This window comes from Leptodactylus fuscus, chromosome 5, assembly GCF_031893055.1.
Source record: "Leptodactylus fuscus isolate aLepFus1 chromosome 5, aLepFus1.hap2, whole genome shotgun sequence".
In the NCBI taxonomy this organism is placed as follows: Eukaryota; Metazoa; Chordata; class Amphibia; order Anura; family Leptodactylidae; genus Leptodactylus; species Leptodactylus fuscus.
In genome coordinates, this window is record NC_134269.1 from 9,933,013 (window position 1) to 9,950,026 (window position 17,014).

The 17,014-nt window shown below is 43.3% G+C and overlaps 1 protein-coding gene across 1 annotated transcript in view; it reads left to right on the plus strand.

The window, feature by feature from the left end:
• LOC142202334 (very-long-chain 3-oxoacyl-CoA reductase-B-like) overlaps positions 1-10,949 on the plus strand; it is a 33,484-nt gene extending 22,535 nt beyond the window's left edge. Inside the window, exons 10-11 of the mRNA XM_075272411.1 lie at positions 9,326-9,475; positions 10,692-10,949. Coding sequence (XP_075128512.1) covers positions 9,326-9,475; positions 10,692-10,808 — 267 coding nt within the window. The 3' untranslated portion in view covers positions 10,809-10,949. The remainder of the gene's footprint in view (positions 1-9,325; positions 9,476-10,691) is intronic.
• Positions 10,950-17,014: the final 6,065 nt, after the last annotated feature.

Sequence of the window (17,014 nt, forward strand, 5' to 3'; positions counted from 1 at the left end):
TTAGATACGCGGCTCAGTATACAGTATCACACAGGATAGGATTAGATACACAGCTCAGTATACAGTATCACACAGGATAGGATTAGATACACAGCTCAGTATACAGTATCACACAGGATAGGATTAGATACACAGCTCAGTATACAGTATCACACAGGATAGGATTAGATACACAGCTCAGTATACAGTATCACACAGGACAGGATTAGATACACAGCTCAGTATACAGTATCACACAGGACAGGATTAGATACACAGCTCAGTATACAGTATCACACAGGATAGGATTAGATACACAGCTCAGTATACAGTATCACACAGGAGAGGATTAGATACAGCTCAGTATACAGTATCACACAGGATAGGATTAGATACACAGCTCAGTATACAGTATCACACAGGATAGGATTAGATACACAGCTTAGTATACAGTATCACACAGGATAGGATTAGATACACAGCTCAGTATACAGTATCACACATGATAGGATTAGATACACAGCTCAGTATACAGTATCACACAGGATAGGATTAGATACACAGCTTAGTATACAGTATCACACAGGATAGGATTAGATACACAGCTCAGTATACAGTATCACACATGATAGGATTAGATACACAGCTCAGTATACAGTATCACACAGGATAGGATTAGATACACAGCTCAGTATACAGTATCACACAGGAGAGGATTAGATACACAGCTCAGTATACAGTATCACACGGGATAGGATTAGATACACAGCTCAGTATACAGTATCACACGGGATAGGATTAGATACACAGCTCAGCAGACAGTATCACACAGGATAGGATTAGATACACAGCTCAGTATACAGTATCACACAGGATAGGATTAGATACACAGCTCAGTATACAGTCTCACACAGGATAGGATTAGATACACAGCTCAGTATACAGTATCACACAGGATAGGATGAGATACACAGCTCAGTATACAGTATCACACAGGATAGGATTAGATACACAGCTCAGTATACAGTCTCACACAGGATAGGATTAGATACACAGCTCAGTATACAGTATCACACAGGATAGGATTAGATACACAGCTCAGTATACAGTATCACACAGGATAGGATTAGATACACAGCTCAGTATACAGTATCACACAGGATAGGATTAGATACACATCTCAGTATACAGTATCACACAGGATAGGATTAGATACACAGCTCAGTATACAGTATCACACAGGATAGGATTAGATACACGGCTCAGTATACAGTATCACACAGGATAGGATTAGATACACAGCTCAGTATACAGTATCACACAGGATAGGATTAGATACACAGCTCAGTATACAGTATCACACAGGATAGGATTAGATACACGGCTCAGTATACTGTATCACACAGGATAGGATTAGATACACAGCTCAGTATACAGTATCACACAGGATAGGATTAGATACAGCACAGTATACAGTATCACACAGGATAGGATTAGATACACAGCTCAGTATAAAGTATCACACGGGATAGGATTAGATACACAGCTCAGTATACAGTATCACACAGGATAGGATTAGATACGCGGCTCAGTATACAGTATCACACAGGATAGGATTAGATACGCGGCTCAGTATACAGTATCACACAGGATAGGATTAGATACGCGGCTCAGTATACAGTATCACACAGGATAGGATTAGATACACAGCTCAGTATACAGTATCACACAGGATAGGATTAGATACACAGCTCAGTATACAGTATCACACAGGATAGGATTAGATACACAGCTCAGTATACAGTATCACACAGGATAGGATTAGATACACAGCTCAGTATACAGTATCACACAGGACAGGATTAGATACACAGCTCAGTATACAGTATCACACAGGACAGGATTAGATACACAGCTCAGTATACAGTATCACACAGGATAGGATTAGATACACAGCTCAGTATACAGTATCACACAGGAGAGGATTAGATACAGCTCAGTATACAGTATCACACAGGATAGGATTAGATACACAGCTCAGTATACAGTATCACACAGGATAGGATTAGATACACACCTCAGTATACAGTATCACACAGGATAGGATTAGATACACACCTCAGTATACAGTATCACACAGGATAGGATTAGATACACAGCTCAGTATACAGTATCACACAGGATAGGATTAGATACACAGCTCAGTATACAGTATCACACAGGATAGGATTAGATACACATCTCAGTATACAGTATCACACAGGATAGGATTAGATACACGGCTCAGTATACAGTATCACACAGGATAGGATTAGATACACGGCTCAGTATACAGTATCACACAGGATAGGATTAGATACACGGCTCAGTATACAGTATCACACAGGATAGGATTAGATACACAGCTCAGTATACAGTATCACACAGGATAGGATTAGATACACAGCTCAGTATACAGTATCACACAGGATAGGATTAGATACACAGCTCAGTATACAGTATCACACAGGATAGGATTAGATACACAGCTCAGTATACAGTATCACACAGGATAGGATTAGATACACGGCTCAGTATACTGTATCACACAGGATAGGATTAGATACACAGCTCAGTATACAGTATCACACAGGATAGGATTAGATACAGCACAGTATACAGTATCACACAGGATAGGATTAGATACACAGCTCAGTATACAGTATCACACGGGATAGGATTAGATACACAGCTCAGTATACAGTATCACACGGGATAGGATTAGATACACGGCTCAGTATACAGTATCACACAGGATAGGATTAGATACGCGGCTCAGTATACAGTATCACACAGGATAGGATTAGATACGCGGCTCAGTATACAGTATCACACAGGATAGGATTAGATACACAGCTCAGTATACAGTATCACACAGGATAGGATTAGATACACAGCTCAGTATACAGTATCACACGGGATAGGATTAGATACGCGGCTCAATATACAGTATCACACAGGATAGGATTAGATACGCGGCTCAGTATACAGTATCACACAGGATAGGATTAGATACACAGCTCAGTATACAGTATCACACGGGATAGGATTAGATACACAGCTCAGTATACAGTATCACACGGGATAGGATTAGATACACGGCTCAGTATACAGTATCACACAGGATAGGATTAGATACGCGGCTCAGTATACAGTATCACACAGGATAGGATTAGATACGCGGCTCAGTATACAGTATCACACAGGATAGGATTAGATACACAGCTCAGTATACAGTATCACACAGGATAGGATTAGATACACAGCTCAGTATACAGTATCACACAGGATAGGATTAGATACACAGCTCAGTATACAGTATCACACAGGATAGGATTAGATACACAGCTCAGTATACAGTATCACACAGGATAGGATTAGATACACAGCTCAGTATACAGTATCACACAGGATAGGATTAGATACACGGCTCAGTATACTGTATCACACAGGATAGGATTAGATACACAGCTCAGTATACAGTATCACACAGGATAGGATTAGATACAGCACAGTATACAGTATCACACAGGATAGGATTAGATACACAGCTCAGTATACAGTATCACACGGGATAGGATTAGATACACAGCTCAGTATACAGTATCACACGGGATAGGATTAGATACACGGCTCAGTATACAGTATCACACAGGATAGGATTAGATACGCGGCTCAGTATACAGTATCACACAGGATAGGATTAGATACGCGGCTCAGTATACAGTATCACACAGGATAGGATTAGATACACAGCTCAGTATACAGTATCACACAGGATAGGATTAGATACACAGCTCAGTATACAGTATCACACAGGATAGGATTAGATACACAGCTCAGTATACAGTATCACACAGGATAGGATTAGATACACAGCTCAGTATACAGTATCACACAGGACAGGATTAGATACACAGCTCAGTATACAGTATCACACAGGACAGGATTAGATACACAGCTCAGTATACAGTATCACACAGGATAGGATTAGATACACAGCTCAGTATACAGTATCACACAGGAGAGGATTAGATACACAGCTTAGTATACAGTATCACACAGGATAGGATTAGATACACAGCTCAGTATACAGTATCACACATGATAGGATTAGATATACAGCTCAGTATACAGTATCACACAGGATAGGATTAGATACACAGCTTAGTATACAGTATCACACAGGATAGGATTAGATACACAGCTCAGTATACAGTATCACACATGATAGGATTAGATACACAGCTCAGTATACAGTATCACACAGGATAGGATTAGATACACAGCTCAGTATACAGTATCACACAGGAGAGGATTAGATACACAGCTCAGTATACAGTATCACACAGGATAGGATTAGATACACAGCTCAGTATACAGTATCACACGGGATAGGATTAGATACACAGCTCAGCAGACAGTATCACACAGGATAGGATTAGATACACAGCTCAGTATACAGTATCACACAGGATAGGATTAGATACACAGCTCAGTATACAGTCTCACACAGGATAGGATTAGATACACAGCTCAGTATACAGTATCACACAGGATAGGATGAGATACACAGCTCAGTATACAGTATCACACAGGATAGGATTAGATACACAGCTCAGTATACAGTATCACACAGGATAGGATTAGATACACCGCTCAGTATACAGTCTCACACAGGATAGGATTAGATACACAGCTCAGTATACAGTATCACACAGGATAGGATTAGATACACAGCTCAGTATACAGTATCACACAGGATAGGATTAGATACACAGCTCAGTATACAGTATCACACAGGATAGGATTAGATACACATCTCAGTATACAGTATCACACAGGATAGGATTAGATACACAGCTCAGTATATAGTATCACACAGGATAGGATTAGATACACAGCTCAGTATACAGTATCACACAGGATAGGATGAGATACACAGCTCAGTATACAGTATCACACAGGATAGGATTAGATACACAGCTCAGTATACAGTATCACACAGGATAGGATTAGATACACGGCTCAGTATACAGTATCACACAGGATAGGATTAGATACACAGCTCAGTATACAGTATCACACAGGATAGGATAGATGCACAGCTCAGTATACAGTATCACACAGGATAGGATTAGATACACGGCTCAGTATACTGTATCACACAGGATAGGATTAGATACACAGCTCAGTATACAGTATCACACAGGATAGGATTAGATACAGCACAGTATACAGTATCACACAGGATAGGATTAGATACACAGCTCAGTATAAAGTATCACACGGGATAGGATTAGATACACAGCTCAGTATACAGTATCACACGGGATAGGATTAGATACACGGCTCAGTATACAGTATCACACAGGATAGGATTAGATACGCGGCTCAGTATACAGTATCACACAGGATAGGATTAGATACGCGGCTCAGTATACAGTATCACACAGGATAGGATTAGATACACAGCTCAGTATACAGTATCACACAGGATAGGATTAGATACACAGCTCAGTATACAGTATCACACAGGATAGGATTAGATACACAGCTCAGTATACAGTATCACACAGGATAGGATTAGATACACAGCTCAGTATACAGTATCACACAGGACAGGATTAGATACACAGCTCAGTATACAGTATCACACAGGACAGGATTAGATACACAGCTCAGTATACAGTATCACACAGGATAGGATTAGATACACAGCTCAGTATACAGTATCACACAGGAGAGGATTAGATACAGCTCAGTATACAGTATCACACAGGATAGGATTAGATACACAGCTCAGTATACAGTATCACACAGGATAGGATTAGATACACAGCTTAGTATACAGTATCACACAGGATAGGATTAGATACACAGCTCAGTATACAGTATCACACATGATAGGATTAGATACACAGCTCAGTATACAGTATCACACAGGATAGGATTAGATACACAGCTTAGTATACAGTATCACACAGGATAGGATTAGATACACAGCTCAGTATACAGTATCACACATGATAGGATTAGATACACAGCTCAGTATACAGTATCACACAGGATAGGATTAGATACACAGCTCAGTATACAGTATCACACAGGAGAGGATTAGATACACAGCTCAGTATACAGTATCACACGGGATAGGATTAGATACACAGCTCAGTATACAGTATCACACGGGATAGGATTAGATACACAGCTCAGCAGACAGTATCACACAGGATAGGATTAGATACACAGCTCAGTATACAGTATCACACAGGATAGGATTAGATACACAGCTCAGTATACAGTCTCACACAGGATAGGATTAGATACACAGCTCAGTATACAGTATCACACAGGATAGGATGAGATACACAGCTCAGTATACAGTATCACACAGGATAGGATTAGATACACAGCTCAGTATACAGTCTCACACAGGATAGGATTAGATACACAGCTCAGTATACAGTATCACACAGGATAGGATTAGATACACAGCTCAGTATACAGTATCACACAGGATAGGATTAGATACACAGCTCAGTATACAGTATCACACAGGATAGGATTAGATACACATCTCAGTATACAGTATCACACAGGATAGGATTAGATACACAGCTCAGTATACAGTATCACACAGGATAGGATTAGATACACGGCTCAGTATACAGTATCACACAGGATAGGATTAGATACACAGCTCAGTATACAGTATCACACAGGATAGGATAGATGCACAGCTCAGTATACAGTATCACACAGGATAGGATTAGATACACGGCTCAGTATACTGTATCACACAGGATAGGATTAGATACACAGCTCAGTATACAGTATCACACAGGATAGGATTAGATACAGCACAGTATACAGTATCACACAGGATAGGATTAGATACACAGCTCAGTATAAAGTATCACACGGGATAGGATTAGATACACAGCTCAGTATACAGTATCACACAGGATAGGATTAGATACGCGGCTCAGTATACAGTATCACACAGGATAGGATTAGATACGCGGCTCAGTATACAGTATCACACAGGATAGGATTAGATACGCGGCTCAGTATACAGTATCACACAGGATAGGATTAGATACACAGCTCAGTATACAGTATCACACAGGATAGGATTAGATACACAGCTCAGTATACAGTATCACACAGGATAGGATTAGATACACAGCTCAGTATACAGTATCACACAGGATAGGATTAGATACACAGCTCAGTATACAGTATCACACAGGACAGGATTAGATACACAGCTCAGTATACAGTATCACACAGGACAGGATTAGATACACAGCTCAGTATACAGTATCACACAGGATAGGATTAGATACACAGCTCAGTATACAGTATCACACAGGAGAGGATTAGATACAGCTCAGTATACAGTATCACACAGGATAGGATTAGATACACAGCTCAGTATACAGTATCACACAGGATAGGATTAGATACACAGCTTAGTATACAGTATCACACAGGATAGGATTAGATACACAGCTCAGTATACAGTATCACACATGATAGGATTAGATACACAGCTCAGTATACAGTATCACACAGGATAGGATTAGATACACAGCTTAGTATACAGTATCACACAGGATAGGATTAGATACACAGCTCAGTATACAGTATCACACATGATAGGATTAGATACACAGCTCAGTATACAGTATCACACAGGATAGGATTAGATACACAGCTCAGTATACAGTATCACACAGGAGAGGATTAGATACACAGCTCAGTATACAGTATCACACAGGATAGGATTAGATACACAGCTCAGTATACAGTATCACACGGGATAGGATTAGATACACAGCTCAGCAGACAGTATCACACAGGATAGGATTAGATACACAGCTCAGTATACAGTATCACACAGGATAGGATTAGATACACAGCTCAGTATACAGTCTCACACAGGATAGGATTAGATACACAGCTCAGTATACAGTATCACACAGGATAGGATGAGATACACAGCTCAGCAGGCAGTATCACACAGGATAGGATTAGATACACAGCTCAGTATACAGTATCACACAGGATAGGATTAGATACACAGCTCAGTATACAGTCTCACACAGGATAGGATTAGATACACAGCTCAGTATACAGTATCACACAGGATAGGATGAGATACACAGCTCAGTATACAGTATCACACAGGATAGGATTAGATACACAGCTCAGTATACAGTATCACACAGGATAGGATTAGATACACCGCTCAGTATACAGTATCACACAGGATAGGATTAGATACACAGCTCAGTATACAGTATCACACAGGATAGGATGAGATACACAGCTCAGTATACAGTATCACACAGGATAGGATTAGATACACAGCTCAGTATAGAGTATCACACAGGATAGGATTAGATACACGGCTCAGTATACAGTATCACACAGGATAGGATTAGATACACACCTCAGTATACAGTATCACACGGGATGGGATTAGATACGCGGCTCAGTATACAGTATCACACAGGATAGGATTAGATACACAGCTCAGTATACAGTATCACACAGGATAGGATTAGATACACGGCTCAGTATACAGTATCACACAGGATAGGATTAGATACACAGCTCAGTATACAGTATCACACAGGATAGGATTAGATACACAGCTCAGTATACAGTATCACACAGGATAGGATTAGATACACATCTCAGTATACAGTATCACACAGGATAGGATTAGATACACAGCTCAGTATATAGTATCACACAGGATAGGATTAGATACACAGCTCAGTATACAGTATCACACAGGATAGGATGAGATACACAGCTCAGTATACAGTATCACACAGGATAGGATTAGATACACAGCTCAGTATAGAGTATCACACAGGATAGGATTAGATACACGGCTCAGTATACAGTATCACACAGGATAGGATTAGATACACACCTCAGTATACAGTATCACACGGGATGGGATTAGATACACGGCTCAGTATACAGTATCACACAGGATAGGATTAGATACACAGCTCAGTATACAGTATCACACAGGATAGGATTAGATACACGGCTCAGTATACAGTATCACACAGGATAGGATTAGATACACAGCTCAGTATACAGTATCACACAGGATAGGATTAGATACACGGCTCAGTATACAGTATCACACAGGATAGGATTAGATACACAGCTCAGTATACAGTATCACACAGGAGAGGATTAGATACACAGCTCAGTATACAGTATCACATGATAGGATTAGATACATCACTACTAATGTCTCCTTGTGTGTCCACAGTCCGTGATGCCCCTGGCCGTCTCCACCAACATGACCCAGAATTTACAGACTAATCTTCTTGTAATAGACTCCAAGGCTTTTGCCCGAGAAGCTCTGAACACTGTGGGGTACACACATCGCACCAGCGGCTGCCTCTCACATGCAATCCAGGTAATTCTTTATAAATGCAGCTCTGGAGGTGACTGGAGTATAACGTATGACGTAAGTAGAAACTAAATATGTAACAACATATATACATGCCAGTCATGTATACCTCCTGATACAATGCCCCCCAGCTGTAGACTACTGGTACTGCATAACCAGAGACATAGCTAGGGGTTGAGCACAGGAGGGACGAGCCTGTTCAATACTGTGTAAGCAGCCATTTTCTTGTGGCCGGCGGGCATGTGCAATCGACTTTGCCCTAGGCCCGTGGCCTAGAAGTTTGAAGCCAACCCCCGGAAGAAGACACGAAGAAGACCCCGTTCCTGAAGAAGATGGAGACGGCACTGGAGAGTTCTCTCGCAGCATTGGGGACGCCCCCAGTGCTGTTTGAGCGCTGGGGCCCGCCCCCATTGCTGCGAGAGAGTTCATTTGCATACCAGCGAAAACCGGGATTTCTACGGAACGCCGTCACAGAGACAAAATCTAAAGGTAGCAGGAAAAATCACGATCCTTTACTGATCTAAGCCTTAATAAAGCCCAAGTGAATTGCCCCCTTATGTTATACCCCTAATTCCCCCTAACATAAATACTGTGCCCCTAATGACTCCTTATATCAATGTCCCCCCCCTTGTGATGCCCCCTAAAAGACCTTATATAAATGAACCACCATCATCAGAATTCCCCCTAATGAATCCTCCCGTATATTTCCCCTCCTAACAACCCCGAATACTATTAAATTACCCACAACTGTGCTAAAAAAAAGTAATACTCCCCTACCTGGGATCCTTTGCTGAATGGAGCTAGAGCTGCCGCCTTCTCTTCTTGGCCATACGTTCTATGCACAGGGTACACACAGATGACGTCATCACGCCGGCCTGTGCCGAGAGCAGACGTGTTTTGTCTGCTCTTCGTGTCTTGTAAATCGCAGGCCTGTATTGGCTTTCAGTTTTGAAGACAAGGATGGGTTTTAACTAGATCGGTGTCTGCAGACACTGATCTAGTTAAAAGTAAAGCATTAATGGTGGGCCCCACAGACTCAGTGGGCCTGGGGCCCCCTCTGCTCCCCCGCTAGCTACGCCTCTGTGTATAACCTTTCTCCAGCAAGATTCCAGCTGATAGCACACATTATAAATACTGCCATCTAGTGGCCACACTGCAAGCACAGGGCATATGTCATACGACTGACCTCATACTCTTCATGGCTTCTTCTGTTTTTCTGCAGAGTTACTTTCTCAGCCTTATTATATCAGACTCCCTCCTGGACTCCAGGATTATAAGAAGATTTGCGAAGAAAGGTAAAAAATCACTTGAGAACAACACAAAACCAAAGAAGCAGTAACCGAGACAGATCCGCAGAACATTTCACTTATCTATACCGTAATAGATCCAGAGACTACATTCACATAGATGGACTCTATAACTCATTAAGTGACTTCTGAAGACGATGGTGTGCACTGGATTGGACATAGGGGTATCAGAAGACGGGGGATGAAGACTTTTGCACGTCACATTTTAAGATTTTTATTTGATTAAAATTTTGAGAACTCTCCATTTTCCTTCCACTTCACAATTATCGGCTACTTTGTGTTGGTTATCCCTGAAAATCTCAATAAAATACATTTAGGTTTGTGGTTGTGATAACGTTCAAGGGGTCTGAATACTTTTGCAAGCCACTATGTCTAGCATGTAGAAGTCCATTTTATGGAATGGTATATAGCCGTGATGACGAACCTATGGCAGACACGCCGTCACCCGGATCGTACATTAATGGGGGTCCGGTACAGATTCCCCGTTAGTGAGCGATCCGTTCTGTCAGTTCTAGGTGCAAATACGTGTAGGTCCACTCATTCAGATAATTTAGCATAAGCTAGGTGAAAATGTAATAAAAAGGTCCCGGACAAAACCCTGGAAGATTACATTTCCAGTTCTTCAATTTGGGATTTCCTCAGCCCCTCCAGTGTTTATGAAGGTTGTCATAGTCCTAACACCAGCCCTACATCTATAGGGAATTTGTTACTCCAAACCTGGACAATGGGCTGAGCGAACAGTAAAATGTTCGATATTTGTTTCGAGTAGCCCCTCAATATTCGACTACTCGAATCGAATATCGAATCCTATTATAGTCTATGGGGGGAAAATGCTTGTTTCAGGGGTAGGCAACGTTCGATCAAATTATACTTACCAAGTCCACGAGTGAGGGTCGGGCTGGATCGTCCGAGAAGTCTTCTCCGTGCAGCGTCCCCGCGGCATCTTCTGGCTCTGAATTCACTGTGCCAGGCATCGGGCCTGGGCAGAGCCGACTGCGCATGCACGCGCTACAAGAAAATGGCCACTTACAGTCAAAGCGGCCATTTTCTTGTAGCGTGGGCATACACAGTCGGCTCTGCCCAGGCCCAATGCCTGGCAGAGTGAATTCAGAGCCGGAAGACGCTAAAGGTAGGAGAAGAACCAGCGTTGATTGGCCAACTGTATAGCATTCGGCCAATCAATGCTGGTGCTGCATCGAACTTTTCCATTCGAATAGCGAGTGGTACTCCATCGAGTACGAGTATTTTGAATACCGTAGTATTCGATCGAATACCTACTCGATCGAATATTACTCGCTCATCTCTACTCCTTATATCTCCCTCGCAGGGAACTGTATCTTACTCATCTTTGGATGAATCTGAAGACTCTAGAGGAGCAGGGGTTTCTGGTCAATTCGTTCTCCACGAGGTGGAGGAAGTGACACAAGAACCAACATTAGGTCTATTAACCTCATCATTAAATACAGTGCACTGGGCAAATGTTCATATAAGAGGTCTGCAAACAAACATTATAACGATATGGGAAAGGAAGCCGACCACTGGGACAAGAGCTTCTCTCTATCTCCTCGGTGCAACCCAGATTGGTAATGATTCCACAACGATGGTCATCCAGGGAAGAAGAGGACTGAAAGCCATCAAGCTGGCATTGCATCACTTCCAAACATTCCTGGCGAGCCACAAGGTAGGCCACCCTAGCCTTAGCCTTATGTAATAACATAAACCTACAAGGAGGTTCCACGAGTCAACAATTGTCAAAAGTGTTAAACCCAGGAGAAGAAGGTTTTAAATCCAAAAGAAGTTTACCCAAAAGACGGGCCATCCTCAGAAACACTGGCCATGGAACATCGCAAAAACCAAAAGGCTTTGGTTCCGGTATCCAAAAGGAAACTCTATAGCAATAGGAAATCAGACAATAAAACTGGTCTACTGGTTTATGCATGTCCTCCAATCCTTTTCATCCCAGAAGTTCTGAGGAAATTTCTAGATGACAAAACCAAGTCAACAGCAGTAATGCCATAATGACCCGGTCGGGCATGGTTATTTCTCACATTATATACTTTGAAAAGCAGGTTCTGGAAACTCCCAGTCCGGAAAGATCTATTTCTCCAGAAAAGGCTCTTCCATGCACAAGTTCATGGTCTACAATTGATGACTTAAGACAGACAAGGAAACCTTAAAAAATTCTAGCCTTTCAGATGTTGCAATAACAACTTGGACTACCAGCTGCCTGTTGACTTCAGTTTGGCTATCTTTTCACTGTGGTGTGAAATTCTATTCCAGTTCCTAAGGTACAGTGTAAAGGCACTTTCCTGTGCCAGTCTCGACCTAAAGTTTTTTGTTCCTTTAGATGTCATCCTCTACCTTGTGTCCTGAAGACTTCAGGAGGTAGAAGGGAGGGACCAAACAGAAACATCTTGCATGTGCAGATGGTGGCACGCCATGTGACGGTATGCTGTTGGGGACTCGTCTCCATCGAGGTGACACTGTGTTTTGCCTATTCAGCAATTATTGTTCGAGTTGGCAGGCAATGACTGCTTCCGCTGCTGCTCCTGCTGTGGGATCCCTGGAGAGGAGCCTTCTACCCGGGATGTGGTAGTCTGGGTTAAGGAGTTCATGGTGAGTCAGGACTTCAAAGTCCGTTGCTGAGGTAGCAGGCTGGCTGGCTGGCTGTATTGCCAGGTAAGCGTCCTTTCTCTTTTTCTTTCTAGGAGGATTCGTTAAAGGACACCCGTAACTCCATCTTCCAACTTGTGAAAAAACAACGGCTTGATAGTCGCTTCCTCTGGCTAATTTCCATTGAGGACCTTCAGGTAGTGGACAAGACTATCTCTTCTGGAGATGAAGTCTCCAGCATTTCCAGCAGACCTTTATTTCCTGTGGACAAGGTTAATAGGCTGCTGAAGTCCATCTGGTCGAAGGATCGTGATGTTCATGGAAAAGCCTCCTCATCCATGTGGTCTTCGATGTGGACGAGTCTCTGGCCAAGTTTATGGAGCTTGAGTGGAAGCATCAGGAAAAATCACATATGGATACCCGACACGTCAGGTCCGTGTACCAAATTGTGTCATCTCAGCTGGACTGATGGGGTGCTCCTCCTAAAGTTGATATGGTGGTGTCACAACTATCCCGCCTTACGGTGGTTGCTGTGGATGATGGGTCAAATACTCAAGAACCCTTAGACCAGTGTGTGGAAGGAACCCTGCAGAAGTGTTATTCCGTGGCCTCGGCTCAGGTCTCGGTAGCCATCGCGTCCATGGAAGTTTCTGACAGTTTGCACGCCCACCATGCGAAACTAGAGAGGGATATAGATTCCAGGGTGCCCAGAGACCACCTCTTAGCCTCTATGAATTTGGTAGTTTTGGCAGCCGACTTTCTGGGCAAAGCTTCTTGTCAGCAGCTGAAGCTATCGTCCAAGTCTATGGCCCTCTCCACTGCGGCCAGAAGGCCCTTGTGGCTTATACCCTGGAGGGCAAATAACACCTCCAAATTCACTCTGTGTTCTCTACCTTTTGAGCCAGGGAATGTGTTTGGCAGAGGCCTTGATGAGCTAACGGAGGGGTTGGCGGATAGGAAGGGTAAGTCTTTGCCCCAATCATATAGGGGCAGACCTATATGGTAGAGATCATGATTCTCCTCCCCAGTCTAGACCCCAGCCCCAAAGGTGCTCAAGGTTCCACTCCAGAGGGTCTTGGTGTAGGCTCCCTAAGGTTCATCCAAAAAAAGAAGCCAGACTTTTGATGGGGGGGGTTGCTATCTGTGACAAAGCTACCTGTGGAACTCGTCTCTCCCATTCTCTTTCCGTGTGGTGAGAGTACATCCAAGACCCCTGGGTCTTGCAAGTAGTGGAGCGCAGGTACGCTATAGAGTTTCTCCATCCTCCTCATGATCATTTCGTTATGACGCGTTCCCTTCCTGTTGCCCGGCAGTCTATACTGGAGGATTCCATCAGCGACTACATCAAAAAGGGGACCCTGGAAAGTGTTCCCCTTCTAGAACAAGGTTTGGGGGTTTACTCTCCAGTCTTCCTGGTGCCAATGCCATCAGGAGACTGGAGGATGATCATAGACCTAAGGTACCTAAACCAGTTTATAAGAAAAAAATAATTTCAGGATGGAATCCATAAGTTCCATGACTTCTTTTCTCAAAAGGGCGAGGTCATGGTCACCTTGGATTTGAAGGATGCTTATCTGCATATATCCATTTATCTGCCACATAGGAAATGCCTCAGAATTGCCATCCTAGTTTCCGGTCACAGGGAGCATTACCTGTTTTCGACTCTTCCTTTCGGCCTCTCTTCCGCCCTCCACACGTTCACCAAAGTGGTGGCTCCAGTCGCTGCTGCCCTCAGGCTTCAAAGCCTGTTCGTTGTTCCCTACCTCGATGACTGACTAATAAAAGCTCAGTCCATACCAGTTCTTCTTCAACATTTTCAGCTAGCCGTATCCTTCCTTTAGAGGTTGGGGTGTCTAATAAATTGGGAGAAATCTGAACTAGTGCCAGCAAACCCAGAGGAAGTTCCTGGGGTTCCTCCTGGACTCAGAAAAATTGCAGGTCTCTTTGACCGTTCCAAGAAAGCTAAGGATAATAGCAGCCGCCCGGTTTCTATTCAGGACATGGTGTGTATCCATCAAAACCCTGATGAGAGTCCTCAGCTTGATGGCATCCTCAGCCATGGCGGTCCCTTGGGCTTTATGGCATTTGCGTCCCCTCCACATAGAGTGCCTGCAACCATTCTCTGCAGGGTCTCGATAAGAAGATCTGCCTCTCTCCCAGTACCTGTCTTTCCCTCAGATGGTGGATACAACTGAAAGACGGAAGGTCCCCGGTCCAACCTAGTTGGACCCTGTTGGCAACTGATGCATCCCTCTCGGGATGGGGAGCCCATCTGGATGACAGGACTGTACAAGGTTGATGGAGCAAACAAGAGGTGGAAAGAACTCAGTGCTGTTTTCCTGGCATTGCTTCACTTCTCGCCTCTTCTCAGAGGGACAGCTATCAAGATCCGTTGGGACAGTATGACCACTGTAATGTGTCTGAACATACAAGGAGGAACCAGGTCTCTATCTCTCCTCAGAGAGAGGAGTTTGATTTTCACATGGGCAGAAAGAAAACTGTCCCATGTATCGCGTTTCAGGGACTCTCTGAATATGATAACGGATCAGTTGAGTCGGGGCTCTACTGTATCAGGCGAATGGTCCCTCAATCCAGAGGTATTCCAACAGATCATCCTGAATTGGGGTCTCCCAGAAATGGACCTTAACACCAAGGTGGAGACGCTCTGCTCACTATACCAGGAGGACAATCCCTTGGCAGTGGATGCCCTGTCCATCCCTTGGGTTTAAGACTGGCTTTCATATTCCCTCCACTTTCTATGATACTACGGGTATTGATGAAAATCAGACAGGACCAAGTCTCTGTAATAGCCATCACCCCATTCTGGCCAAAGAGGACTTGATTTGCCCAGCCCATGCTCATGAGTCGAGGATGATGTGGATAATACAACAGAAAACTGAAAAATCTTAGAGGAGAACCTGCCATGTAGAGCAGATTTATGGGCACAGGACTCGGAATCTTTTTCCTCTTGAACGGTTATATTTTGTAGGAAATTGGGGCCAAGATTTCACCCTATTATACTGCAATTTTAAGGTCCCTTGTAGCAGTTTTATACAGACTCTATCCCACCTCGGCAACTCGAACGTCGTACAAAGATCTCTTGGTACCCTCACAATTCTACCACTGATTCCGAGATGTATCCCACCACAATGGCTGACAAGGATTTGCTACAGTTACAGTAGTATAGATCCCAGTTCGTGCCTCACAATCTGTGCCCGCCTCTGCATACAGTACCTATGCCCGTGACGAGTCTCTTGTAACCTTTGGTACTTTTGGCATGGATCACTATGTTTTCATACAGGTGATGGAAGAGCTTTTAAGGTGGCACAGATCAAGGGTGAGCGAGGATATTTCACATACCTACTGGTATGTGACGCTGCATAGTGCAGGCTACCAACTGCAAAAGGAATCCAGGAAAGGAAGAGTTAAACATGGGTGATGTATAAGCAATAATAAGGATATGACGTAAGCTGGATCAGTGCGAGGTGTCTGATCTGACCACTGGGACCCCCAATCGGTCCGAAAACAGAGGTCCCTTGTACACCCATTTGAATGGAGTGGTGGGCGTGTGGGAGTGCTACAGATCTATGGGACCACTGCTCCATTCTGACAATGGCACAAGTGA